The following is a 24,506-nucleotide window of genomic DNA, read 5'->3' as shown; positions in this document are numbered from 1 at the left end:
CCTCATTCCAAAAAAATATCTTATCTCTACTTTCTGGCCTGCAAACTCCAGGTTAATTCAATTTAGTAACTGAGTTGTAGCACTGGTGGGGAGGGGGAAGGGGGGGTGATTTTGGGGTGGTAGTTGAGAGGCTGGTGAAGTACAGGGATGAACCATTCATAGGCAACAGAGGGGAGCTCCATAAATGAGGAAGACTGAACCACTCAATCACCTCATGGTGGGGGGGGATGCTCAGAGTTGGACTGGACCATTCTGAGGAGTGGGCATGATCTAGATCACATCAATCCTTCTTGCATATGGCGCAGAGCTGGACTGTTGCGGGGAGGCGCTGCATTGCTCAGGGGCAGGACTTACCAGATGGGAGTTTGGTGTGCCCTGTCTCATTGGAAGCAGCGCCCCAGCAGTAGGGTGCAGCAGACCACAGTGGGTGGGGTGGGTGGTACTACGGGGCTGGCATGGTGCCTGGGGGAACCTAAAAGAAAAAAGCCAGTTAGAGGTGGGATCTCCCAAGCTGGAGAATTTTCCTATGCCCCCTGTCCCCTTATTGAGGAGAAACCTGGCTCTGGTGGTCAGATGGGATGAGAGAATCTGTTTCCATGGCAACCAGAAAAAGCCAACCCAAGAGTGGTCCTCCAGCCTTCCCCTTTAGGAAGCAGCCTGGACCAGGGAGTGAGGGGAGCATGCTACAGCATCTGCGTTAAGTCCACAGTGGACACCCAACCCATGATCCCTCTTCTGACTGGACCCTCCTGCTGAGAGTCCTTGGCCCCAGGGTAGCCCTAACTGCCTCTGACATCTGCACCCAGGTCAGCTTCAGTCCTGGCCTCAGGCTCACAGAAACTCTTCCTTCAGTTCTGCCTCCTCCCTAACCTTATCAAGACACCAGACAACCCCGCCTTCTGGACTCTGCCCCCTCTCCTTCCCTCAGGCTGGTGCAGGCAGGTCTTGGTGAGCAGCACAGGTGGCCAGACTAGATGAACGGGCCCAGCAGGGAGGAGTCTTCCTCCTCAGCAAGGACTGTGACTCTGGGCCTGGGTCTGGAAGTGGCCTCTGCTGCAAGCCTCCCTTCCATCAACCCATCAAGGCCATATCCTGTTTCTCCATCACCTCCTTCCTCTATGTGGCCCAATTAGGTGATAGAGGCCCACTCCCTCCCCTCCTAACTTTCAGAGACAAGAAGTTAGGTGTCTAGGTCCAGGGCCAAGAATCTGGTGTCCATCCAGGGGTCAGACCTAAGTCTGCCTCACCTCAAACTCACTCCTCAGGGACCTATGTTTTCTGCCCTCTTAGCCATAGTTCTCTGCCCTTAAGCACCCAGACACTTGGGCTCCCAGTCTAGCCTCTCCGCTCCCTGTCCTTCCAGCCCCCATCCTTCCCCCTGCCCCAGAGGCTCAGGCCTCCAGCCCCCAGCCTCCATGATGCAATGTGCTGCAAGCTGCCTCAGCTGCTGATGACACTGCCCCCAGGGGAGGTGCTATTTCTGACCCATGCAAGGCCCCTCACCTGGCCAGGGTAGTGGTCAGCTGCAGGCTAGGGAGGCCAGGCAGGCAAGGTCCTTCTGCTGGAGAAGGGAGCTTGAGGCTGGAACCCTCCAGGACAGGGACACTCAGAATGTGAGATCAGAGAGTGAGTGAGTAAGAGAGAGAGAGAGAGAGAAACAGAGAGAGAGGGAGAGAGAGAGAGAGAGGGAAACAGAGAGAAAGAGAAAGAGAGAGAGAGAGAGAGAGAGAAAGAGAGAGAGAGAAACAGAGAGAGAGAGAGAGAGAGAGAAGGAGAGAGTGAGTGTGTGTGTGTGTGTTAGTCTGTAGCATTTGTATTTGTGGTTGTGTTGGGGAAGAAGGGGATGCTGGGGAGGGGCCTTAGGACAGACCAAGAGGAGAAGTGAGGGGCAGCCAAGGGGGTCAGCCAAGGGGGTCAGCAGGGTGTGTATGGGGTGTCTGGACACCAGAGTGGGGGAGGGGCCAACAGCCATTTAAAGGGCCAGCCCCAGAGCTTTAATCCCTCACCAGCCCTGGCCCCAAGCCGGAGGCTGTAATTCATCTGTCCAACAGCTGGGGTGGGTGTGTGTGTTGGGGGGTGGGCATGTGGACGGGAAGGGGGAGCTGGGGGAGGGGCTGGGGCTTTCTTGTGCACAGAGCCAAACAACAAAAGGGGAAGCTGAAGGGCCAGCTCCAGTGTGCCCAGGACAGGCTGCTGACGTGCAGACCTGCCGGTGGCCCCCACCTGGTGGCCGACAGACTCCGTAGTTTAGACTCAAGGATTCTTGGCCAAGGAGTCCATGAACCCAAAGGTGGGGCCCTGGAGAAGGCCCAGGTTGAGTGCCCCCCAGGCAAGCTGTCACCCCTCCGTGCAGGTCCCATCCGCAGCACTGTCCCAGACCTGGCAGGCCCCGAAACAGATTCAGCCTCAAATGCCCTGCTCGCCAGCCAAGCCTCCCCAGACAAGGCCTGCCGGCTCCCCCCTCCCGCTGGCGCAGGGTGGCAGCGGCCACACCGAGGCTGTCCCTTTAAATCATTACCACCCCTGATTGTGTGGACGAACAGAGGGCCCTGCCCCCCAGGCAGAGGCTTGCCACCTACCCCCACGAGTCCCCAGAAATGTGAGGGCCATTTAAAGGGACAACAGAGAGGCAGCCGGGTCTCTAACCGTCCCCGCCTCCACCCCAAACACACTCACAGACCCTTTCGCCCGCGACACATAGCCCCTTGCCCCTCCAGAGGGCCCCCCAAATTCCGGTTCTCTCCCCACCCCTAGAGACTGCTAGAAGGAGAAAGGGGCCAGAGTTGGGGGGCGGGGAACTGGGGAAACGAGAAAAGGACAGGGACTCCCTCCTTCCTCAGAGCCCCAGGGGACAGGTCGGAAGGAAAGCAAAGCCTGGAGAAGCAGCGAGACAGAGCCCCGAAAGGTGCCGCGGGCAGACCTGGGGCGCACAGGCTGTCGGTCGAGGGGAAGGGAGTTGGGCTGCACGAGACAGCGGCGCGGCCAGCGGGCGACTAGCCCAAGTGGGGAGATGGAACAAGGAGGGCCGGGGGCAAAGAGGCAAGGCCGGGGGAAACGGGGAGACGGAACCGGGGAAAGGGGTCATCTGGGAGGGTGTGGAGGAAAACCCGAGAGGGGAGGGCGAGCCAGGCCGGGGTTACCTGCTGGGTGTCTGTCCCCCGGCGGTGCCCCCGGAGTCCGGGTAGGGAGGGGGGGGAGCAGCGGGGGGGGGGGGGGGGGGGGGGGGGGGGGGGGGGGGAGACGGTCCCTCCTCTGCCTCCTGGGCCTGCCCCGGCGCTTGCAGCCTCTGCCTCCCTCCCTCCTCCTCCCCGTCCCTGAGTCCCGGAGTCAAACAAAGAACTGTAGCAGGCTCTCCCCAACCCCCTCCCTCCCCCCCCCTCCTCCCCCCCCCCCTCCTCCCCCCCCCCCCCCCCCCCCAGCCGCCTCCCTCCCCCCCCCCCCCGGTCTCTTCCTTTAACCCCCCCCCCCCCCCCCAGCCCCCAGCACTAGTCTCTCTACCCACCCACCCGAACCTTTTACACACCCCTCAGCCAGCCCTGTCCCCGCAAAGGAAACTGTGGAGTCCCTCTGTAAAACTGAAAGGCTCCAAAGAGCATGGGAGGGGACTGGGGTCTTGCTCAAAAATCAAGAACCACAATACAATTATTTTATTTTCACAGCCAGAGGAACAGTCTTAGCTGTTTCTTCTGCAAGAAGGGGGAAAAAATAATCGCAAAGAAAGCAATACAAATCTGACTAAAGCCCTCATCAAATAAAGTGCACAATGCAGTGGAAGCTAATCCCCAGCCCCCCCCCCCCCCCCCCCCCCGCCCTACCAAATTAGCACAAACTCTCCACTCCTCCCTGGAGAACTCCTAAGGTCTTGGCCAGTTTGAAGCAGGCCTACCAACCATAATAATAAAAATAATAACAGCGTTTAACAATAATAAGCATTTCATAACAAGCATTCATTCAGTGTTCATTCTGTGCCAGGCACTGTGCTAAGTGCTTTGCATAAATTATCTCATTTTTTTCCCTATCAACTGCCTAGAAGGTAGGTATTAATATTTCAATTTTCCAGATTAAGAATATGAGGCACGGGGAGGTTGTGACCTTTCCAAGTGTCTACAGCCACTAAGTGGCAGAGCTGGGAATGGAATCCAGGTCTGATCTGACAGCCCAAGCCCTAAGGTACACAAAAAGAGAAACCAATTTTTTGCAATACGATAACCAATACCATGACTTAATAGAGAAGGGCAGCCATAGCTATCAACTGAGTCCCCTTCCTTCAAGAGACAGAGATCCACCCACCTACACAGAATAAAGGCCCTGACTTTTCAGTCTAATACAGTTTCTTGACCCTTTTCCTCACTGTTGGGACTGGGGGTGGGGTGCCATTGATTAAGGTCAGGGCTGAGCTGGTATCCAGCAGTATACCACACAGCAGTATACCACAGTTTGCCTCCTGGGAGGTAGCTATCTGGCAAGCACTCCTACTTCAACTCAATATGGGGGCAGGGGCGGGGGCAATGAGACACTTGGTAATGCAGCAGGTGGGAAAGTAAAAAGACTGCTGGGAGGCTCTTTCCAGGAGGGACGGGGGTCTTGCAGGAAAAGCTCTTCTGTGCCAGTCTAGGGAAAAGTGACCCAGGCTTCGCTTCGCCCAGCGAAGGGGCAAAGTCCACCACACCACACCCGTGCCCCTCCCCCTCACAAGACTCCAGGCCAGGGTTTCCCACCTGCAGGACGCTAAGGCCAAGGGAAGGGAGAGGGAAAAAAGATGGCACGGGGTTGCAGCTGGACTCGGGGCGGGGGGTGTGGTAGGGGGAGGGGGCCGGAATGGAAAGGGCACGTGCACTGGTGACATCATCCCAGGCCACCTTTAACACAGACCTTTGACCCCGAGGGGCGGAGAGGAGCCTCAGGCTAAGCTTCCTGGGAAATATCCTTAAGAATTCTGGGAACCCAAAAAGGAGAGGAAGGAAGGAACCCAGGCGTCCCGCCCTTATCTTCTGCCCCCAACGCGGCTCCAATCCCTTGGACTCGGGCCTCTCGGCTCCTCCTCTCCGCCTCCAGCCCTGACCTCCCAACCCACATTTCTGACGGAGTCCCGACACGCCTCTCAGAGATACTGTGCCTTCTCTCTCCTGGGCGAGATCTCGGGTGGGGCGCGGGAGGTGGGGGGCGGGGGCACCAGGTCCCGCGGGGCTCCGTCTCCCATCAGCGGGATCCCCCGTGCCCCAGCCGGCCGCCAGCCGGAATCTGTCTGGGTCCCAACTCTCCTGCCCCTCCCCGCGCTGTTCCAGGGCGGAGTCTGTGGAGTTGAAATCAGGACACGGCAAGAGGAAGAGTTATATAACTGGGAGAAGACGAGAAGGACGAGTGAAGATCGGGAGAGGCAGCCCGAAAGGAGCCGAGGGAGGTGCAAAGAGCACCAGGGCGAGGGGGGGAAGAAACGTTAGGGATGAGAAGGGTTTTGGTGCACATCAAAGGGGAGGAATTCACGCGAAGACGGGTTGTGATGGTCCGGGAAAAGTCACCTGGCCCGTCCGGGGCTTCCCCGCAGCGCCCTCCCCAGCCACCAAGAGCAGCTGAGCCCGAGCGAGTGAAGCCTCGGGAAGGGGTGCTGATACCCGTTCCGTTCGTCTTGGAGAGGAAACCTTAGCCAGAGCCCGGGAAGGCAGCGGCGGAGCATATGGGGCCGGAAACCACAGCTCCGCCCAGCCCACCTGGGAGAGTGGGGCGCCAGCTGGGGGTTGGTGGGGAACAGGTAGCTGGCTCCTCCCACGCCAGGCTGGGCAGTAACGGCTTGAGACCCAGAGAAAGGCTAGCGGACCCATACGTCTGGTTCCCCCCGGGGCTGAGGAGTGAGTGCAGCCCAGTACTAATTTGCGAACAGAGTCTCTAGATGGGGGTAACTGGGGGAAACGGCAAGCGCTGACTCGCCGCGCAGGCGCGGGGGGGGGTTACTCGGGCTCGTGCGGCGCGGGGAGGGGGAGTGGGCGCGAGCGTGTGGGAGTGCACGTGCGGGTCCCGGGCAGTTACCCCCTCCCAGCCTCCACCTCTTCCCCTCCCCTTTCCCTCTTCCTGTCGCTCTACGATGCCTTCTCCACATTGGCTGCCAAGGCGCTGATGTCAGAGGCAGCCGCTGGAGCGGATTGGGCGGACGCGAGAGTTAGGGAATCCAGCTCCTGAGTCTAGCTCTCCAGTTACTCTGGCAACAGGGCAAGCAACCCCCGGGAGGGAAGGGGAGCAGAGCTCAGCGCCGCGCCTGGGTCCCGCCTCCCTCCGGACCAACGCCGAGTCCGTTTCTGTGGCAGCGCAGCTCGCTCGCTGCTCCCCTGCTTCCTCCTAGGGATCTCCCTGTCTCGAGAACCAGGCGACCTGCCCTCGACCTTCGCCGCAGTCTCCCAGCCCCCCACTCTGCCAACTCCCATCCTAAATCAGCCACAAGCCACGGCAGACAGGAAGCGAATCTGCGTTGCTTAGCAACCTGCCCGCGTGCCCCCTCCCCACTATTTACCCCAGCTCCGGGAGGCGGAGTCCCTACCCCCTCCCCCGCCCATGCCCTTTGCCCTCCCGACCACAATTTCCTGTGAGGGGGACCGAGATGACAGGAAGTCAAACAAGCACCTCAGCCCACCTTTCCCTCTGGCCGGGGCGGGGGGCTTCGGCTGCTTTCACGGCCACATCCCCCACCCTGGCCCCTGAGGCGCGCTGTGCGTCTCGCTCTCGCCATCTCGCGGCTACGTCGCGAAGGTTCAGCGGAGAAGGTCCCGAGAAGGGCGAGAAGCTAGGAACGGGAGGTGTCAGAGTGGGGGCTGGACCGGGGATGAGGAGACTATCGGGGTGAGGCCGAGTGCAGGGAGGTGACGTGTGGTGGAGGGGATGGGGGCGAAGGCTACCGCTGGGAAGCTGTCGGGGCTCCCAGTGTGAGGGTCAGAGCTGAGGCTACATACCTCACCCGTGGGAAGAGCCAGAGGGAGACTTGGCGCGGCCCGGGACCTGAGACACAACCCTGACTATACCCGCCCTCAAGAGGCCATCGCACTGACCTAACTGCAAACCCTGATCTTTGGTCCTGCCCTTCGGTTAGGGACCGCCGCGCCCCGCCCCCGCCCTAGGGTCGGGAAGGGGAATCCCAGCCCAAGAGGAACAGGGAGTCCTTTCAGGCCCCTGTCGACATCCGGAACCCAGGACATCTGCCGCCCAGCTCTTCCCTCACCCCCGCCCTGCTCTTTTCTAGGGGACCCAGATGTCCTACGCCCAGTCTTCTTCCCAGTGCCTTCCTTTCCAGAGACCCGAACGTCCATCCCCAGCTCTACCCTTCCTGCGACTCAGGCGTCCCGCCCCACTGCGCGGAGATGGTTTCCCTTTCCAGACGCCTTCGCGGCTCCCCGTTACCTGGTTCTGGGGTGTCCCAGGTGTTCAGGTTCCCCAAGGTCACCCAGGGGGTCGAGCGGCCCCCCCCTCTCCCAGGCCGGGGCTGGGGGGGCCGCTCCGCCCCGTGGCGCAGTTGGATTTTCCAACACAAACACCGCCCCCCTACCCCCCTCCCGCGCCCCAGCCCCGCCCCCTTCTCATGGTCCCGCCCCTGCCCGCGCCTAAGTCCCTCTCTCAGGCTCCGCCCCGCTTTCTGCCGGTCCTGCTCGCCTCAGCACAGGTGCCGAATAGCATGCCGAATGCGGGGTACAGGGTTCAGGGTGCAAGGAACGGGGGTCCAGCACCGATCCCTGCCTGACAAACCCCGATTCCGTTTGGATCACGCGCCCTTCCAAAGTAAGCCCCGCCCCACTCGCTCAAGTCCTGCCCAGCGATTTAGCCACATCTTCTTTAGGCCCCACGGCCCTGCCCATTCGTTCAAGGCCACGCCTCCCCTCCCTCTCAAGACCTCCCACTTCCCTTGCTCCTTTCCCGGTCCAGTAGCTACTCATAGGAACTCTCATTCTCCGTAAGGCTTGGGCTTCCTCCTTCCCCAAACCCCCAGCATCCCATTGAGAGACTTAAGGCTTGTGGTTGTGGGTGTTTTAATGCACTGAGCTCCAATACAATTCTCCCACCTTTATGGCTAGCACAACCAGATATTACCAGGGCCCCCTCAGACGACAAATTCAACCAAGGTCAAGGCCAGAGTGAGGTCCAGCGTCTGTCCGAGCTGCATTATCAGCCTTGGCTCTTAGAGTCCTCGACCCTCCCTCAAGCGGTGAAGAAGGGGAGGTCCTCTCAGTTATCCAGGCTCATGAGTAGAGCAGTGCCCCTCTTGATCCAATGATCAGATGTCATGGTCCCAGAGCGGAGGTCGATGCCAATGACAAACGATGCGCGCTCTGAGCTGCCTGCCCGGTTGGGATAGTAATAGCAGGGACAGGAGTACATGCCTTCGGGGAAGGAGAGGAGAAAGAGTCAGACCCTGGAGCCTCTGGCAGAGCAGGGCAGGAGCAAGTGTGGGGGAGGGGTGGGGCAGAGACTGGGTTAGGATCCAAACTAGGGATGGAGCCGGCAAGCTTGAGGGCACTGTCCCACCCTTGGCACTCTTCTTGCGGCTCTCTGTAGGCCGGAAGTGGATCGTGGGCATGAGGCAGACAAGCTGCATGGGCTCTGCCTCCACCAAGCAGGAGTTCTTCCGGTCCCAGCCAGCACCCTCCAGGTATAGGCCCCGAACCCAGACTCCATCCTGGGGAGACATGGGGGCAGGTTGGGGGAAAATCTAGACCCTCAGTTGCCAGCACCCCTGTCCTGCAACCTCTCCTTTCCCACCTTTGCTCCCAGCACCCTCCTTCTCCACCAGAACCCCCTCTGCTCGGAACCCCGACAACATCTGGCTCCCACCTTGGGTGGATACACTAGGTTGCTGTCGTCCACAGTGGAAACAATAAACTCCCAAGAGAGGCTGTCCACTGAAATCTGGGGATTGAAGGTGAGAATAAGGGAGGACCCCCAAAGAGGAGAGCAGATACATGTCCCCAGCAACCATCCCCACCACACTTTCCACATTGCTCACGTTGTTTTGGCGAGCTGAAGACTGCAGGACAGCCGTGAGGAAGCCGGTGGGAAAGGTGAAGCCAGCCAGCCAGAAGATCACAGGAGGCCGCGTGCGGCTGGCCCACAGCTCAAACTGTTCCACACGCATGGCCAAGTCCCGGGTCCATGAAGCCAATGGCTTTTGTGAGGGATATGCCTGGAGGAGGAGAAGGCAGTGTGTGTTTATTCATTCACTTATTCATGCATTCAGATCCTTGTTTCAACACCTGGAGCAGCTATAAGAAGAATATATGCTGTCAGCCCCTGTTCCCCAACCATAGATCGGCACAGCTCTCCAAAAGCCAACTCCCAGGAAAGAAGCATAAAATGACAACTATTAACAATAGCACCAGTAATATTAACCAGTTACCATTAATGAAGCACCTTCTAGCATTGTGCACAGCACAGGGGATCCTTGAAACATCCTTGGAGAGGCTAGGAACTTACCCTGAGTAAGTTTCTAACTAAATAACTTTTCAAAGTCAGTAAAGGGCAGAGTCAGATTTCAACCTTGAACCTGTCTGGCCCCAAAGCCCAGGCTCACTGCTTTTTGCTATATGCTCCCTTAAAACCAGGAGGTCGCCGGCCCAGGGGTGAAAGGAGAGTTCATTGTTGGATTAGGATCAACAGTAATGTAATCTTGCCTTTCCCCAGAGTGGAGGGACGTGGGCATCAAAGATGCAACTGAAAACCTCTTCCAGGCTTGTAGACATGACGATGAGGCCCTGGATGCCTTTTTCTAGGTCTGTCAGTGAGAACCTGAACAGGGTAAGGTGGAGGGTTAGGGATGGGGTGGGCCTGGGAGAGCCATCATAGGCAGGGAGTGAAGGCCTTTCCTCGTGCTCCCCCACCACGTTCCACAGAACCGCCCTCCATCTTACAGGATGGTCTCCAAAAGCTTGTTGTATCTCTGAATCTCCTGAAGAAGCACCACATTGAGTGGGGAGGGGTCCATAGCCAGCAGTTTTCGGGTCCTTTCATAGTCGATCATTTCAGGGATCTTCTGTTTCACATCAGCAGCCAACTCAAGGACCTGCCGAGGCAGGAGCTCTGAGCTCTGAGTGCAGACCCCTCTTCCTCACTGCTTTCCCTCCCCCAGGTGTCCGTCTGTCCTTACCTTCTCTTCCCGGCTCTGGTCTCCGGCCCTGGTGGGTGTAATCTGGGGTTGCAGGGAAAGCAGAGTCTCAAAGAGAGTGTGTGCCTCAGTGATCTGGGAGGCCACATCTGCATTAGGGTGCTGGCCAAAGGTCTCGGGGGGGTCCATGCCGGGCAACATGCTAATGTACTCCTTGTATGAGGCCAGGCTCCCATCCTTGGGGATGAAATAGGTCTCCAATACTGACAACCTGGGGAGCCACCGCATAATTATCACTGTGTCGTGGGGACTCTGGGGCTCCCATGCCAGGCCAAGACCCCATTCATCCAGCTCCCTGCTCTTGCTCCAGCCCCCGCCCCACAACCCCACAAAGCCTGCTTCTCCCATGTCACATTCTCTCCTCACACACTTCCCCTACCCCCAGTGCTGCCCGCTGCCCCCACCCCATTCAGCGCCCCCCTCACCTGTAGGAGGGGGTTGACAGAGCCTGCTCACAGAAGTAGTCGTTGATGTAGGTGGTGAGCAGGCGCCGGTCCCAGTCGTCCGTGACGTGTCCGCCATAGTTGACACCAGCGATGAGGTACTTGAGCGCATCCCAGGGCGTCTCCTCGTACTCGTCCAGGTAGAGGCTCAGCAAGTTCTCTGACACCTGTGTGTGGCCCCAGCCCGAGCCCCCAGCCCCACACACAGTTATGGCAGGAGCCCTTCCAGGGGCGCTTTAACACAGGCTTCCTGTCAGTGGCTATTCCTGCAGGGCAGCCATGGGGCAGGAAGTGTAAGGAGACAGGGCTGGGATGAGGGACCCTGGTTAGCACAAACCTCAAAGTCAGAGTCATTGAAGCCACAGATGATGTTCCAGCCAAGCTGCAGGAACTTTCTGCGTTCAAGTAACACAGAGTGGAAGAAGCACAGTGCAAACAGCAGCTTCTTATACTTGGAGGGTTTGGAGCAGCGGGAAAACTGTGGTTCTGTCATCAGTTGGTAAAGACGGGTCATGTTGGCCTTTAGGCCCTGGGGACAATGAAGTACAGAGATGGGATGACATGCATCTTGCTTGGCCCTGCCCCTAGCACCGTCGTGTACAGTTGTGGAGGTTGCTCACTGCACAAGGGCACTGGCTGAAGGGATGAGTGGAGGCTGAAATCCAGCTCTTGAGCTGCATGCCAGGACGTGCACTCATTCACGGGGCTGCGTGCCTTTCTCTAATTCACACACAGGCACTGTATGGACTAGGGGCAGCCCTGTCTTCTTGTCTCTGCCCCCCCGCCTTTTGATCCCCTCAACCACGATGTTCTCAATGGTGGGTAGGCCAACTCAATTTGGAAATGCCAGAAAATACGAACAGAAACATAAACGTGCACTACTGATGAACAAAAATGTACACAACTATGGGCAAAGGGTCAGTAGATAGTGTCTCATCAAGGAGGAACGTTCTATGTGATTGGATTTATCAGGCTTCATGAACAGGTTGGGATTTGGCCCAAGTCTTACAAATGGGAAGGATGTGACGAGGCTGAGAGGAGGGCCTTAGTTTCCCAGAGATGGGAAGAATTGAAGGAATAAAGGCACAAAGGGGAGATAAAGTGAGAAGAGAAGTCTAACTGAAATCAAGTGCAAGTGCTCAGGTGGGGAAAGAATGGCCATGAGCAGATGGAGTGCAATAAGAAGGGCAGTTTGAGCCGTTTGGACCAGATTCACCAGGTATCCTGGAGCCATTTCTGTCTTAAGTAGGACAGTGATACGCTGAAAGAGTATTTTAAGAAGACTCATATATGATGGACAGAATAGAGCAGGGAGAAAACAGAAGTAAGAACATTGGATAACCAATAACAAAAAGAAAATATAATTTAAAAAAATACCATTTATAACCATCATCAAATTATGTAAAATACCATGAAACCACCGAGTCCTAACCACTGGACCACCGGGGAATTCCCTTTACACATCTTTATAGCAAAACTTACAAAACTTTATTGAAATAAAGAATAGGGACTTCCCTGGTGGTGCAGTGGTTTAGAATCCGCCTGCCAACGCAGGGGATACGGGTTCAGTCCCTGGTCCGGGAAGATCCCACATGCTGCGGAGCAACTAAGCCGGCGCGCCACAACTACTGAAGCCCGCAGGCTGCAACTGCTGAAGCCCGCGCGCGTAGAGCCTGTGCTCCGCAACAAGAGAAGCCACTGTAATGAGAAGCCCGCGCACCACAAGGAAGAGTAGCCCCCGCTCGCCGCAACTAGAGAAAGCCCGTGAGCAGCAACAAAGACCCAACACAGCCAAAAAAATAAAAAATAAATGGAGAGACCTACTATACTCATGGATTGGGAGGCTCAATATCCTAAAGATGATGATTTCCCCCAAACTGATCAATAGAATTTTTCTGGTGAAAACTTGACAAGCTTGTTCCAAAATTTATGTTGGAGAATAAAAGGTCAGGAATAGCCTGGAGAAGGACATTGGTGAGGGGACTTGCCTTCCCAGCTATCAAGAATTATTATAGGGCTATATAGTAATTAAGACAGTGCACACTGACCCCAGAATAAACAAGTTGACCAGTGAACAGAATAAAGGGCCCAGAAACCCATCTGTACATATATGACATGACTGAGACATTTAACAAAATTGGAATATATAATACATTTAGATTAAAAGAGTGTATCAATTTACCGAAGTTGGCAACTGTGCTTGCAATTATATAAGAAAACATTCTTATTCTTAGGACTGAGCCCTTTACACTGACATATACTGAAGTATGTAGCAGTAAAGGGCCAGGATACATGCAATGAACTCTCAAATGTTTCAGAAGAAGTGTGAGTGAGGAGAGAGCGAAAAACAGAGAGAGATCAAATGATAAGGCAAGTGGGACAAAACGTTAACAACAGATGAATTTGGGTAACATACATGTGAGGGTTCTTTGTACTATTATTCTTACAACTTTTCTGTAAGTTTAAAATTATTTCCAAATAAAATACTTTTAAAATATTGGCCTCTTTGTCTGCTTCCAAAAGAAATCTGGTTGCACCAACTATACCCTGAATGTCCTACTTTCTCTGAAGGTTTGGTGGATCCCAGGAAGGTTCTGCATCACCAGCAAGCAGCATTTCACAGAAGGCTCTCCTGGGCTGAGCTAGAACAAGGCCCTCTCCTCTGGTGACCCAACCACGGCAGAGCCATCCTCTCTGACTCCTCTCTCCTCCTGGGTTTTGCTCCAATTCATCATTGCCTCCACGCTTACTGCTTATCATGCCGACCTAAACAGCACCCACCTCAGGGCCAACACATCTCTACCCATCACAGAGGGTGGGGCTCAGCCAACAGAGGGCCCACGGGCTACCAAGCCACACACCTCTCTTAGAAGGCAATAAGAAAGGCTCTTAAAAGATGAACTAAAAAAAAAAAAAAGTAATGTTTCTTTGGCAACACATTTCTGGACCGTTTGACATTTTTAAATGGGAGTACAGAATACTTTTGTTGGCAGAAAAGAATATAAATAAAAATCAACTTTAAACATATATTCTAAAAAAACTAGTGGCGCCATTAACAAAAATGGGATGAGGAGATAATCTACGTGGAGGATGACTTGTTTAGAGAGCGTGGGATTTATGGTGCTGGTGTGCCGAAAAGAAATGCTTCGTAACCGGAATGGAATTCAGACCCTGCAGTGAGTTTGATACTGGAGCCAGAGATGGGGATTGGGGTTGAAATCAGGAAGAGGACAATTTCTCCATCAACTTGTGAAAGGAGGAAATGTAGAATGAGGACAGGACAGGACGAGAAAGAAACACAGAAGTAATAAATAATGTGGCAAGAAACAGAGGGGGGACCAGGAGTGTGTGTCGGGGAAACCAGGGAGAGGGACAGTCAACTATGCCAGCTGCCTCCAGGTGGTCAAAAAGGATTTAATGATGAAAGACATCCACACACCTGTGCATTCATAGGGTCCTCATTTATTGAGCACCTACTACATGCGCGTCCCTGTGTTAGTCACAGGATGAGCAAAACGGTGAGGGGGAAAAAAAGGCATGGCCTCTGCCCTCTTCTTGGAGCTTACAGTCTAGAAAAGAAGTCAGGCATCAGCCAGGATCACACTAATACGTGTAAAATTCCCCACAGTGGGAAGACCAGAGGGAGTGGTGAAGGTTTTAGGAGTGTTACCTAGACATGGAAGTCAGAGTCTTCCTGAGAAAGTGCTGGTGGGGCTGAGACCTGAAGGGGCAAAGGAGGGGACGGGGAGGAAAGCAGGGAGGGCAGCACATGCAAAAGCCCCAAGCAGGAGAATACAGGGTCTATCAAGGAAGAAGAACAAAGCAATTTAAAAATCAAGGTGTAGGTAGAGCAAAGAAAGTGAAGGGGAGAGCGGCGACCGACAAAGCTGGGGAGGCGCCCGCTGGGGCATGTGAATAGGGTTTTGATCTTGATTAAAAGCAATGAAAAGTGACTAAAATAGTTTTAAGTAGGAGGTAAGTGGGTAGGATGCAGCAACATGATCAGATTTTAAATCTGCAATTCACTGATTGCATTCAATGGTGACCTTATAATATTGGAGATAAAATTTTCAATAGAGTTGGAGGGAAGGAAGGAGAAAGGCCGGGAAGTGACATCAGGGTAAGAATGTAAGGAAATGTCAGGAGGAGGAAGGGTCTGAAGGGTCCAAGCGCTAGTTATATACACTTCCTTTGCCTCCATTTCCTACCTGTAAAATGGGGGCGGTAGTATTTACCTGATAGGTGTGTGTGTGTGAAATGGATTAATAAATGTAAAGCATTTAGAACAATGCCTGGCACATAATAACACTCAAGAGATGTTAGCTATTACTATTATGTTCTAAGAGTTTGGCACACAGAAGAGGGAAAGGAGGTGAAATTTTTTAGAGGACAGCAGAATCAAAAAAAGCCATGTTGTTGTTAAGGTTAAACCCTCTCTCTGAGGCCTGGAAGATGAAAGGTAGGCCAGATGGCACGGTCGCTGCTGGCTGTCAGCTGCCCATACCTTTGGCGGCTCTGTGGTCATCTTGATGCTGGCCTGCAAGATCGAGATAGGGAAGTCTGGGTGGGGGCTGGAGCTGAGCCAGAGGCGGAAGGAAGGGTGTGGATCCTCCACCTGCAGCTGTTCCACCAGTTTGTCCAGGTTAGGCATCCATGACAGCGACAGGTGGCAGTTGGCCAGGAACACCCAATGTCCTGCAAGGAGATGCTGGATGCAGTGGGAACCATTCCCTATGCCCCACCTGTCCCCCCACTTTCCACCTGATTGTGTGTGTGGTGGCTGGGAGAGATGGGGTCCAAATGCTCAGGTGCCGCCCCTGGGGCCTTCTGGAGAAGTGGGAGCTGCAGTTACAGCAGGGCGAAGGAGGTGGGAGGTGGTGGGCAGTCGGGCCAGGGACACAGATGGGGGCAGAACAGGATGGATACTGACCCTGAACCACACCCTCTCGGAGGAGCCGAGCCGCGATGGGGGCCTGGCCCTGGCCCAGAGACAGGGCATGGAAGCGCTGCGCCATGCCTGTGTGCTCTGCCAGCTGGAGCAGGGTACTGGTGGGGTCCACGCCGGGGGACAGGATAAATATGAGTGGGGTCCGCGGGGCTGAGTCTTCCATCACCTGCCGGCAGCACAGGGCGTGGGCTCAGGCAGAAGGCCGGGTGAGGCAGTGGGACAGAGATTGAGGAAATGCGGGCGGCCGCCTGGGACAGGGAGAGGGAGGCGGGAAGGAAACCAAGCCACTGACCAACTTCATGTTTAGCACAGGCGGCTCAATGAAGCGGGAGCCAAGGTTGGAGACGATGAAGGAGGTTACGCAGGACGCCACGCGGTCCTGGCGCAGGGAGCGAACGATCAGCATCCGTTGCATTTCATTGCAGGCGTTCTCCCACTCACCTGGGGGTGAGGTGAGTAATCGCAGGGAGAGTGAGTCGGGAAGAGCTGGGAATGTAAACAAAGGGGCACCTGCAGGAACGCCGGGTCAGGAGGCAGATGCGCTGAGGGAACTTGGGAGAGAGAGGGGAGGAATTAGAGAGGGAAGAGCGGGCACGCGGCTGAACGAGGGCAGGAGAGAGGCAGGAGAGGGAGGCCTGGCGCCCAGGCACCTGGCAACATAGCCTTCTCCGGGGTGGCACTGGTGTACCACAGGTTCCAGTCACGAGGATACTGTTCAAAGGAGTTCATGAGCCCGTGGAAGTTGGTCAGTTTGTCCAGCTCTGTGATGTTATCCCAGTAGGCGTCTGCGAGCCAGCTGGTACAGGGGTTATCCATTTGGCCCTCGCGATCCAGGACCTGGGGGTGGGAGGGTGGCGAGAGGAGAAAACGATTGACCGGGAACACCCCAAAAGGAGCATTATCTCTTTTTTCAAGGTGGAAAAGCCATGATGAGTATTTCATGAAACAAAATGAAGAAATAAATACAGGAATCTGAGGTGGATCGGAATCCACCTTTACTGGGGAAATAAGTGGGGGGGCGGGGGCGAGGGTGGGGGCTAGGTCTCTGAGACGCCGTGCGGAGGTGCCACAGTCCGAAGTTAAGAAGCGGGCGCCCTCTGGTGGTTGCCTGGCAATAATGCCTCTTACTCGAATGATTTCAATTGCAGCCTCACCCTTGAGAGAAGCACAAACTAACTGTTCACTCACTCATTTACCCTTTTTAACAAATATTTGTTGTTCACCAACTATGTGTTTGAAGCACCTGGGACACACCACTGAACAAAACAAACACCTCTGCCCTTGAGGAGCTTATTTTCCAACATGAGACAGCGGATACTGAACCAAAAACATAACAAGTAAATTATCTAGTACGATGAAGGTGGCAGTGCCATGGAAAAAGAGAATAGGTTGAGGAGGATAAGGCAGATTGGAAGTGCTGGGGGGTAGTCTGAAATACTAAATAAGAAAGTCAAGGAAATCTCAGTGAGGTGAGATTTAAATCAAGACTTGAAGGAGGGGAGGGGGAACAATTTTCTGGCAGAAGGAACAGCCAGTGCAAAGGCCCTGGGGTGGGATATGCCTGCGACAAGAGGAGGCCCGTGCAGCTGGAGTGGACGGAGTGTGGAGCTGGGCAGCGGGGGATGACATCAGTGACGGGGCATCCATTTTCAAAGAACCTCTCTGGTCGCTGTGTTGAGAGACTAGGGGTGGCAGAGGCTCTTGCTAAAATCCAGATGAGAGGTGAAGTGAAGGTGGCAAAAGGAACAAAACTGTTGTCCAAGGAGGGTGTGCTGACGGCTCAGGGAACCGTGGTATGGTTGGCAGCTTTAAGGGCCCACCTGAGGTGCATGGTCATGGATTTCAAGTGAGTCCAGTTGGTGTGGGCATGTTTTTCTCCAGTCTAGCTCAGCTGCATGGGTCACACTGGGACAGAGGGGAAGGAGAGCTGGATCTTACCAGAGCAGTAGCTTCAGCGAGCAAATGCCACACCGTGCCGGGGGCGGGGGGGGGGGGGGGGGGGGCAAAGGGGGGGAGGGGGTTGACAAGGGAGAAAGTGTAATGGTGGCCACGAAATTAGGCTGGGGAAGGAGTGGCCTGAGAGGCAGTGAAAAAGTGGCCAGCTCATACCAACCAGCAGGTCGCAGGTAAGGGGCCCAAAGCCCCGCCTGTAACTCGGGCAAGGAGGCACAAGGCAAGTCACCCCCCGCGGCCCCCCGCAGGAGTTTTTCAGGCGCCTGCTCCTGCCAGCGTCCCTCCGCGCACACGCACTCGCTGGAGCCTCAGGCCTTACCCTCTGGGTGTGGAGTCCATCCCCAGCCTTGTCCGCCCCACCCTCGGATGTGCCCTCCGCTCCACTCACCACGCCCCCGCGCAGAAAGAAGTTGTATTCATCCATGTTGAGTTTGCCGGAAGTCTCCAGGATTTTGGCGCACATCTGGAAACTGAAGAGTAGCTTGTGGCGCTCGAAAAGGGTGCGGCAGGTGTACCTGGGAGGGACAGGGGATGGGGGGGCGGGAGGTAGGGTACTCAGCATGAATGCTTCCTGAGAGAGGACCGGACCATCACACAGCCCTACACAGAAGGAGGGCCTTACTCAGCTTCGAGTCCAAACCTCCTGTAAACAGCCAAGCATTCGGGGCACTAGAGAGAGGACGTGGTTTTCCCAGAGTTTCCTCAACAACGACTGGACCCCTGCTATGTGCCAGGTACTCTGCCAGGTCCTGAAGACACAAAGATGAACAAGCACGGTCTCTGTGCTGGAGGAAGTCAGGTAGAGTGGGGAGGACAGGCGAGAGGCCATCAGCTACCATAGGACGTGATGAGTCCTATACAAGGGTGGCAGCCCCCGCCCTGCCTGGAGCGGAGCTGCCTGGAGGTACAGCCGAGTTACCGAGTGATTGGCAGAGAGGAGAGGGGAGGACGCCAGGGAGAGCTCAGAGCACAAGCGAAGCAGGCAGTGGGGGCGGGAAAACCAGGGCGTGCAGGTCGGTCAGCGTTGCTCAGGCATCCAGCGTAAGGAGGGGAAAGGTGAGGCTGGGAGGCAGGTGGTGGCCAAGGCATGGAGGACTTTGTGGCCATTGGACACGAAACCACCACCAAAGAGTGTAAACCGGGAGTGGCATGGCCAGATTTCTGTGTTTGAAAGGCTCACGCTGGTGCCTGCAGGAGGACAGATTAGAGAGGGACAGACTTGGAGGCAGAAGGACCTGTTGGGAGCCCGTTGGGGAGTTCAGAAAGAAAGATCACGGAGGCCTCCACTGAAGTGCAGTCATGGCACTGGGGAGACTCGGGTGGGGTGGGGGAACAGTTTGCAGAAAGAATCATGAGCAAAACCTGGTGACTGATCTGAGGGGTGAGGGACAGCGAAGAGTCAGGAACATCTCCTGGCTTCTGGCTTGGGTGCCTGGGAGGCGGGTGTTGGTGCCACTCAGGGGTGTGGCCCCGAAGAAAGGGGGAAGCTAACGAGTTTGACGTGAAACAAGCTGAACCTGAAGGCTCTGTGGGAAGCCCAGGCAGAGGGGTCAGGAACCTCGCTACTCAAAGTGCGAGCCACAGACCAAGAGCCGCAGCTTCACCTGGAGCTTGTTAGAAATGCAGGCTCCCAGGCCCCAGCCCAGACCTACCGAATCTGAGTCTGCATTTTAACACGATTCCCAGTGCGTCGTGGGCACGTGAACCGTTTGAGAAGTGCTGGTATAGGAGACGGTCCTACACACAGGGCTAATGCTCAAGGGAGACCTGAAGAGAAGGTACACTGGGACACGGACTAGTCAGCCCGTGGATGACGGTGAGACCCCGAACGCGGACGCCACCCAGGGGAAGTGCGTGGAGAGAGGAGCAGGGGGACAGGAGCGGTGGCATGGGGCAGCACGAAGGCACGAGTAGCAAGAGGCGTCGGCGTAGAGCCACTGGGCCTCCCGCCGAGCTCGCGCGGCGCGCAGGGCGGTGCGCAGACCTGTAGACGGCGTAGGTGTGGTACTCGTTCAGGTAGTCGATGCGGTCCTCCAGCTTGTTGCTGCGATGGCTCTTGTCGATGCTGAGGATAAAGAGGCTGATGTAGGCGTCCAGCGAGAACTGGTACATGGGGTCGATGCGGCCCATGTCGTTGAGCACGAAGAACAGCACCGAGGCCCGCTGGGCGCATGGGCGGTAAGCCTGTGGAGGGGGCGGAGTCAGGGCCGGAGGGGCGGGGGCTCGGGCAAGGAGGGGGCTGGGCCGGAGGGCGCAGGGGCTCACCTCGCGGGCCAGGTCGATGTTGATCTCCGTGGTTTCGCTGGTCTCTAGCTGCTTTGTCACCTCCGTGGCGGTTATCTTGGAGGTCCGCAGCGTGTTCACCAGCTGCACGTCGTCTAGCAGGGAGCCTGTGGCCTCGTTCAGCAGCCTGGAGGGAAGCCAAGAGGCACGTGGGTGGAGAGGCTTTAGGGGTACTGGGCTGGGGTCGGGGAGCGGGGAGACGCCCCCATCAGCCCCCCGGGGCTGTAGTCTGGCCTGCGAGCAGACGAGCGGGCCGCGGGTGGGGGGAGGCAAGGTCTCACCGAAGAATCTCGTCCTCCAGCTCCTCGAGCTGCCTCTTGCCAGCGGCGATATTGACGACCAGTGAGTCCTTCTGCTCTTCCAGCTCCGGCCGCTCCTTCCGGACCACGACGCCCAGCAGCTGGGCCTCCAGGCCCTGGGATCGCCAGGACTCGTGGTGAGAATACCACCGCGGTGACCTTTACCCATTTCGTCCCTTTACCCCCCACACGCCCCGCATCCGCATCCGCAGGTGCCCGACACAATCTTAGCCTTTTCTCAATCCTGCCGGGCTCTACAGCCCTCCCGGGTTCACCCTAGTTCAGTCTAGGCATCAGCCCCCACCCACCTGTTCTTTGACGGCAAAGTTGACAATGGTGGTCTTGGCTGAGGTCTCTGGGCCGTAGTGGGGGTTGGAGAGCTTGGTGGTGATGTAGAATCGGAAACTGGTATTGTATTCCACCTCCTTATCTCCGATGCGCATCAGCAGGTGGCCACCTGCACCCACAGGAGGGTCAAGGGAAAGGACCCCACGTGACCAGGTGTGGGCTGACCCGTTGTTCCCCAACTGGAATCCAGTAGCAGCGACTCAGCCTGCCCTAATGTGCCCGGCCCAGGGCTGTCTGAATACAGGGACAGGTAAGTAGAGGACACAGCCAAAGGCCCAGCCCTTTCTTCCCCTGTGTCCGACGCGGCTGGGCTCTAGGGTTTGTCCTCCAGGCCAACCCCACAATGAGCCTGGGCCCTCACCAGTTCGAGCTACAGATTTGTTGAGCACAGGGTTGAGTGTGGGGTCCAGACATTCCTGCACGTTCTGGAGCAGTACTGGGTGTCCAAACTGGATGGCCTTTTCTAGGACCCGAAGGTAATCGCTCATCTGCAGATCGATGATCTGTAGGCCCTAGAGAGCAAGGAAAAAGATGCAAGAACTGCTGCAGCATCCAAGGGGGGTAATGGCCTGAGGGAAGGACCTCAGGAAGAGTCAGGCTTGGGAAGAGAATATAAGGGGACAAATCAGTCCCCCAGCCTTATACCTGACTTCCTTCCATGTTCTTGATCCATTTCAGGGCCTGGGCCTGAGGATCAATCATCAGTGCCCACCTGAAGGAGGAAGCGTGAGTCAGAAGACAGGCTCTCTGCCCTTACTCAGCCTCGTGCTCCCAGCAGCACCCTTACCTGTTGCCACGGGTGACAATGATGCCATTCTCAGTGGAGAAGGCATCCGAGGGCAACCCTTGGAGGTTCCAGTCCCGAACTTTGGTAGGATTGGACAGGAATTTATCAAAGGTGAAGTGGGGTGAGCAAGGAACTTGCAGCTCCGAGATCTGGGTGAGAAGAGCCCCAAGCTTCAGCCTGGAGATCTGAGCCCAGCACCCCTGCCCCTTCCCGACATCTCTGTAACTCCCAAAGGCCACAATCTCAGAGCCCACGAGCTCACTCATCACGCCTAAGCCCTGCCTCACCTTCTTGATCCAGATTTGTTTGACGATCTCATCCCGGTAGTTGGTCAGGAAGGGTCCCATGTAGGACAGGAAGGCAGCTGCCAGGAGACAGTCTCCCACCAGGTAGCCCAGATCCTCCTCCAGGCCCTGGAGGACAGCAGGGGAGGTGTAAGGCTGCCTGGGCCCCCAGCCTGGAGACACCTGGACTGCTCTGAAGGCACTCTCCTCTGGACACTAACCAGATCAGAGAGTTTTTGCCTCTCCTAGACCCTTGCACCCTGAGAACTCTAACCTACTCTCACAACTTTTGAGTTCCCCATCTTTTTTTCCCTTTTCTTCATATTTGGGCCACACCATCCGGCTTACAGGAATCTCAGTTCCCCAACCAGGGATCGAAGCCGGGCCATGGCAGTGATAGTGCCGAACCCTAACCACTAGGCCACCAGGGAACTCCCTTGAGTTCCCCATCTTTAACAGCAATGTTTATTTCTTACGATAAGGCCTAACCCTCTTGTGAAGCCAGGAGCTCACCGAGGGTAGAGACGAGATGCCCCAGCTCGGTTTCAATCTGGCCAGTGGGCTATGTCAAGGGTCCTCGTGTGTGCTTTCCAGCCCTACCTAAACACAGAAGCAGATCCCCCACGGTACAAAAAGTCTCTCCTTCTACTATTCTCACCAAATGTCAGGAGGTGGAGGGGAAGAACTCCCATGCCCCATTCTTGGATGTCCCTTCACCCAAGTATCCCCATTTCCCCCGCCTGTCCCTCAACCTAAATGGGACGGGAGCTCTTGGCACTGGTGGGCAGGGAAGGAGGACAGCCAGGTGGTGCAATGATCTCACCTTCACCGTCTCCTCCCATCGGGCCTTCTCGCCAGCCAACCCAGACACCAGCATCCCGGCTCGTTCCAGCTTCACCTCCATCTCCTCGGACTTCTTGTGAAGCTCCTCCTTCTGTGCCAGCTTCTCATCGTACTGTTTCTTCAGCATCTCCAGTTTCCCGGCCACCTGGGAGGGATCAGAGTACAGGGATCAGACACGGGGCTTGAGGCCAGATTGTCCTGGCTTCGGATCACCAGTCTACCGGGTTGTTTCCTTGAGCCTGGAAACTACTTGGTAACGGACTCAAGGCTGAGTAGGAGACGGACCTCTCGTAGCATAGTGATAAAGCACACAGGATGTGTTGGCAAGAGAGGACCAGATAGCACAGAAATAACGGCCACTCCGTGCCAGAGGCCACACCTAAGGTGAGACCTTGAGAGAGGAAGAAGGAGTTAGAATGAACCCAGGAACTGTTGGAGGGAGGAAGAGGGAGTCCATTCAGGAAAAAGGCCCAGGTCCGAGGTCCCACCGAAGATGGGACCTGGGAAGAGCCTTACCTCTTAGAGAAGCCTCCCTCACCTCGACTCATTGCCACCCTGTGGGCTCTGCTGAGGTTGGAATATATCACTCAAATCTTTTTTTTTTTTTTTTTTTTCTTTTTGGTGTGGTATCTTAGTTCCCGGACCAGGGATTGAACCCGTGCCATTGGCAGTGAAAGCACAGAATCCTACCCACTGGACCGCCAGGGAACTCCTTATCACTCAAATCCGAAGTCAAGAACTGACTGTGTGGTGATTGTTTTGTAATGTTTAGAAATATCGAATCGCCATGTTGTGCACCTGCAACTAACATAGTGTTGTAGGTCAATTATACTTCAAACAAACAAACATAAAAAAGAGGTCAGATCTGTGATTACCAAAGGCAAAGATAGGGGGTGAGGGAGGGGAACTGGATGAGGCAGTCAAAAGGTACACTTTTCCCGTTATAAACTAAATAAGTATTAGGGATATAACGAACATGATTAATATAATTACACTACTGTATGTTGTACATGAAAGTTGTTAAGAGGGCAAATCCTGAGTTCTCATCACAAGGAAAAAGGTTTTCTTCTTTTTCTTTTCTTTGCCTCTATATGAGATGATGGGTAGTCACTAAACTTATTGTGATCATCATTTCATGATGTATGTAAGTTAAATCAATGTGCTGTGCACCTTAAACTTACACAGTGCTGCATGTCAATTATATCTCAATAAAACTGGAAGGAAAAAAAAAAGAACTGAGGGCTTCCCTGGTGGTGCAGTGGTTGAGAGTCCGCCTGCCGATGCAGGGGACGCGGGTTCGTGCCCCGGTCCGGGAGGATCCCACATGCCGCGGAGCGGCTGGGCCCGTGAGCCATGGCCGCTAGGCCTGTGCGTCCGGATCCTGTGCTCCGCGGCGGGAGAGGCCACAACAGTGAGAGGCCCGCGTACCACACACACAAACAAATAAATAAATAAAAGAACTGAGTCTTTTCCAGGACCCGCTATGTGTGCCTGACTGGCGAACAGTAATCGTGTCTGTGAACACACCGTGTCACCTGTTCTCTTCATGAAGAGGAACGGGGGGCTGGCCTTACACTAAGTGTCTGCCACAGGGTGTGCACACGATAAACATTAGTTCTCTTTCCTGCTGCATCCCCACTGGGAGAGGCAGTCTGCAACCGTGCAAGGAGTGCTCCGATCACTGCCCCACTTTCCTGAGTGATGGCTGTAAGGATAAATGTGGGTTGCAGCACAACGCCTACTGTGTACTAAGCAAGCAGGACCTGGGCTCAGCTGTTGAGGTTGACCTCCGAGAACTTGGGAATGGGAAAGGGAGCTCTCCAAGGAATATTTTTTAAGGCAAAGTGGAGATTCAAAATGTCACCCTTGAGTGATAGGACGGCTTATAGGTCAAGCCTTGGTAGGAATCTGTTGGAAGCCATTAGCATCTAAAGAAAGAAGGTGTCACTCAGTGATCAGCTGGGCCACTTGGAGGCTGGGGACCTACAGGGAAATGTAGGTCCCCTTGCACACGCGTGTTGGGTTATCTGGCAGGCTCTACCGCGTGACCCCTGTCATCAGGTTCACGCGACCACCTCCGTGCGCTGAGGCCATGCTCATCAGCAACACTCTGATTATAATTTGGCTTCCCATGGAGACTGACTGGTCTCTGGGGAGGCAGCCAGCCCACATGACGGATCTAT

At 55.5% G+C, this 24,506-nt stretch overlaps 1 protein-coding gene across 1 annotated transcript in view; it reads right to left on the bottom strand.

The window, feature by feature from the left end:
- Positions 1 to 358: 358 nt before the first annotated feature.
- DNAH2 (dynein axonemal heavy chain 2) overlaps positions 359 to 24,506 on the bottom strand; it is a 94,004-nt gene continuing 69,856 nt past the window's right edge. Inside the window, exons 63-86 of the mRNA XM_027130968.1 lie at positions 22,304 to 22,468; positions 21,484 to 21,609; positions 21,197 to 21,345; positions 21,055 to 21,121; positions 20,771 to 20,921; positions 20,370 to 20,518; positions 20,044 to 20,177; positions 19,745 to 19,889; positions 19,464 to 19,663; positions 17,868 to 17,994; positions 16,177 to 16,363; positions 15,819 to 15,967; positions 15,509 to 15,692; positions 15,083 to 15,273; positions 10,916 to 11,107; positions 10,561 to 10,745; positions 10,118 to 10,346; positions 9,882 to 10,033; positions 9,645 to 9,759; positions 8,981 to 9,157; positions 8,809 to 8,883; positions 8,503 to 8,653; positions 7,384 to 8,357; positions 359 to 472 (exon numbers count right to left, since the gene is read on the bottom strand). Coding sequence (XP_026986769.1) covers positions 8,203 to 8,357; positions 8,503 to 8,653; positions 8,809 to 8,883; positions 8,981 to 9,157; positions 9,645 to 9,759; positions 9,882 to 10,033; positions 10,118 to 10,346; positions 10,561 to 10,745; positions 10,916 to 11,107; positions 15,083 to 15,273; positions 15,509 to 15,692; positions 15,819 to 15,967; positions 16,177 to 16,363; positions 17,868 to 17,994; positions 19,464 to 19,663; positions 19,745 to 19,889; positions 20,044 to 20,177; positions 20,370 to 20,518; positions 20,771 to 20,921; positions 21,055 to 21,121; positions 21,197 to 21,345; positions 21,484 to 21,609; positions 22,304 to 22,468 — 3,555 coding nt within the window. The 3' untranslated portion in view covers positions 359 to 472; positions 7,384 to 8,202. The remainder of the gene's footprint in view (positions 473 to 7,383; positions 8,358 to 8,502; positions 8,654 to 8,808; positions 8,884 to 8,980; positions 9,158 to 9,644; positions 9,760 to 9,881; positions 10,034 to 10,117; positions 10,347 to 10,560; positions 10,746 to 10,915; positions 11,108 to 15,082; positions 15,274 to 15,508; positions 15,693 to 15,818; positions 15,968 to 16,176; positions 16,364 to 17,867; positions 17,995 to 19,463; positions 19,664 to 19,744; positions 19,890 to 20,043; positions 20,178 to 20,369; positions 20,519 to 20,770; positions 20,922 to 21,054; positions 21,122 to 21,196; positions 21,346 to 21,483; positions 21,610 to 22,303; positions 22,469 to 24,506) is intronic.

The sequence above is a fragment of the Aethalodelphis obliquidens genome, unplaced genomic scaffold, assembly GCF_003676395.1.
Source record: "Aethalodelphis obliquidens isolate GAN/ISIS:26980383/991018 unplaced genomic scaffold, ASM367639v1 scaffold38, whole genome shotgun sequence".
NCBI lineage: Eukaryota > Metazoa > Chordata > Mammalia > Artiodactyla > Delphinidae > Aethalodelphis > Aethalodelphis obliquidens.
Note: the sequence above shows the minus strand (reverse complement) of the source record. Positions and strands in the feature narration are given on the sequence as shown.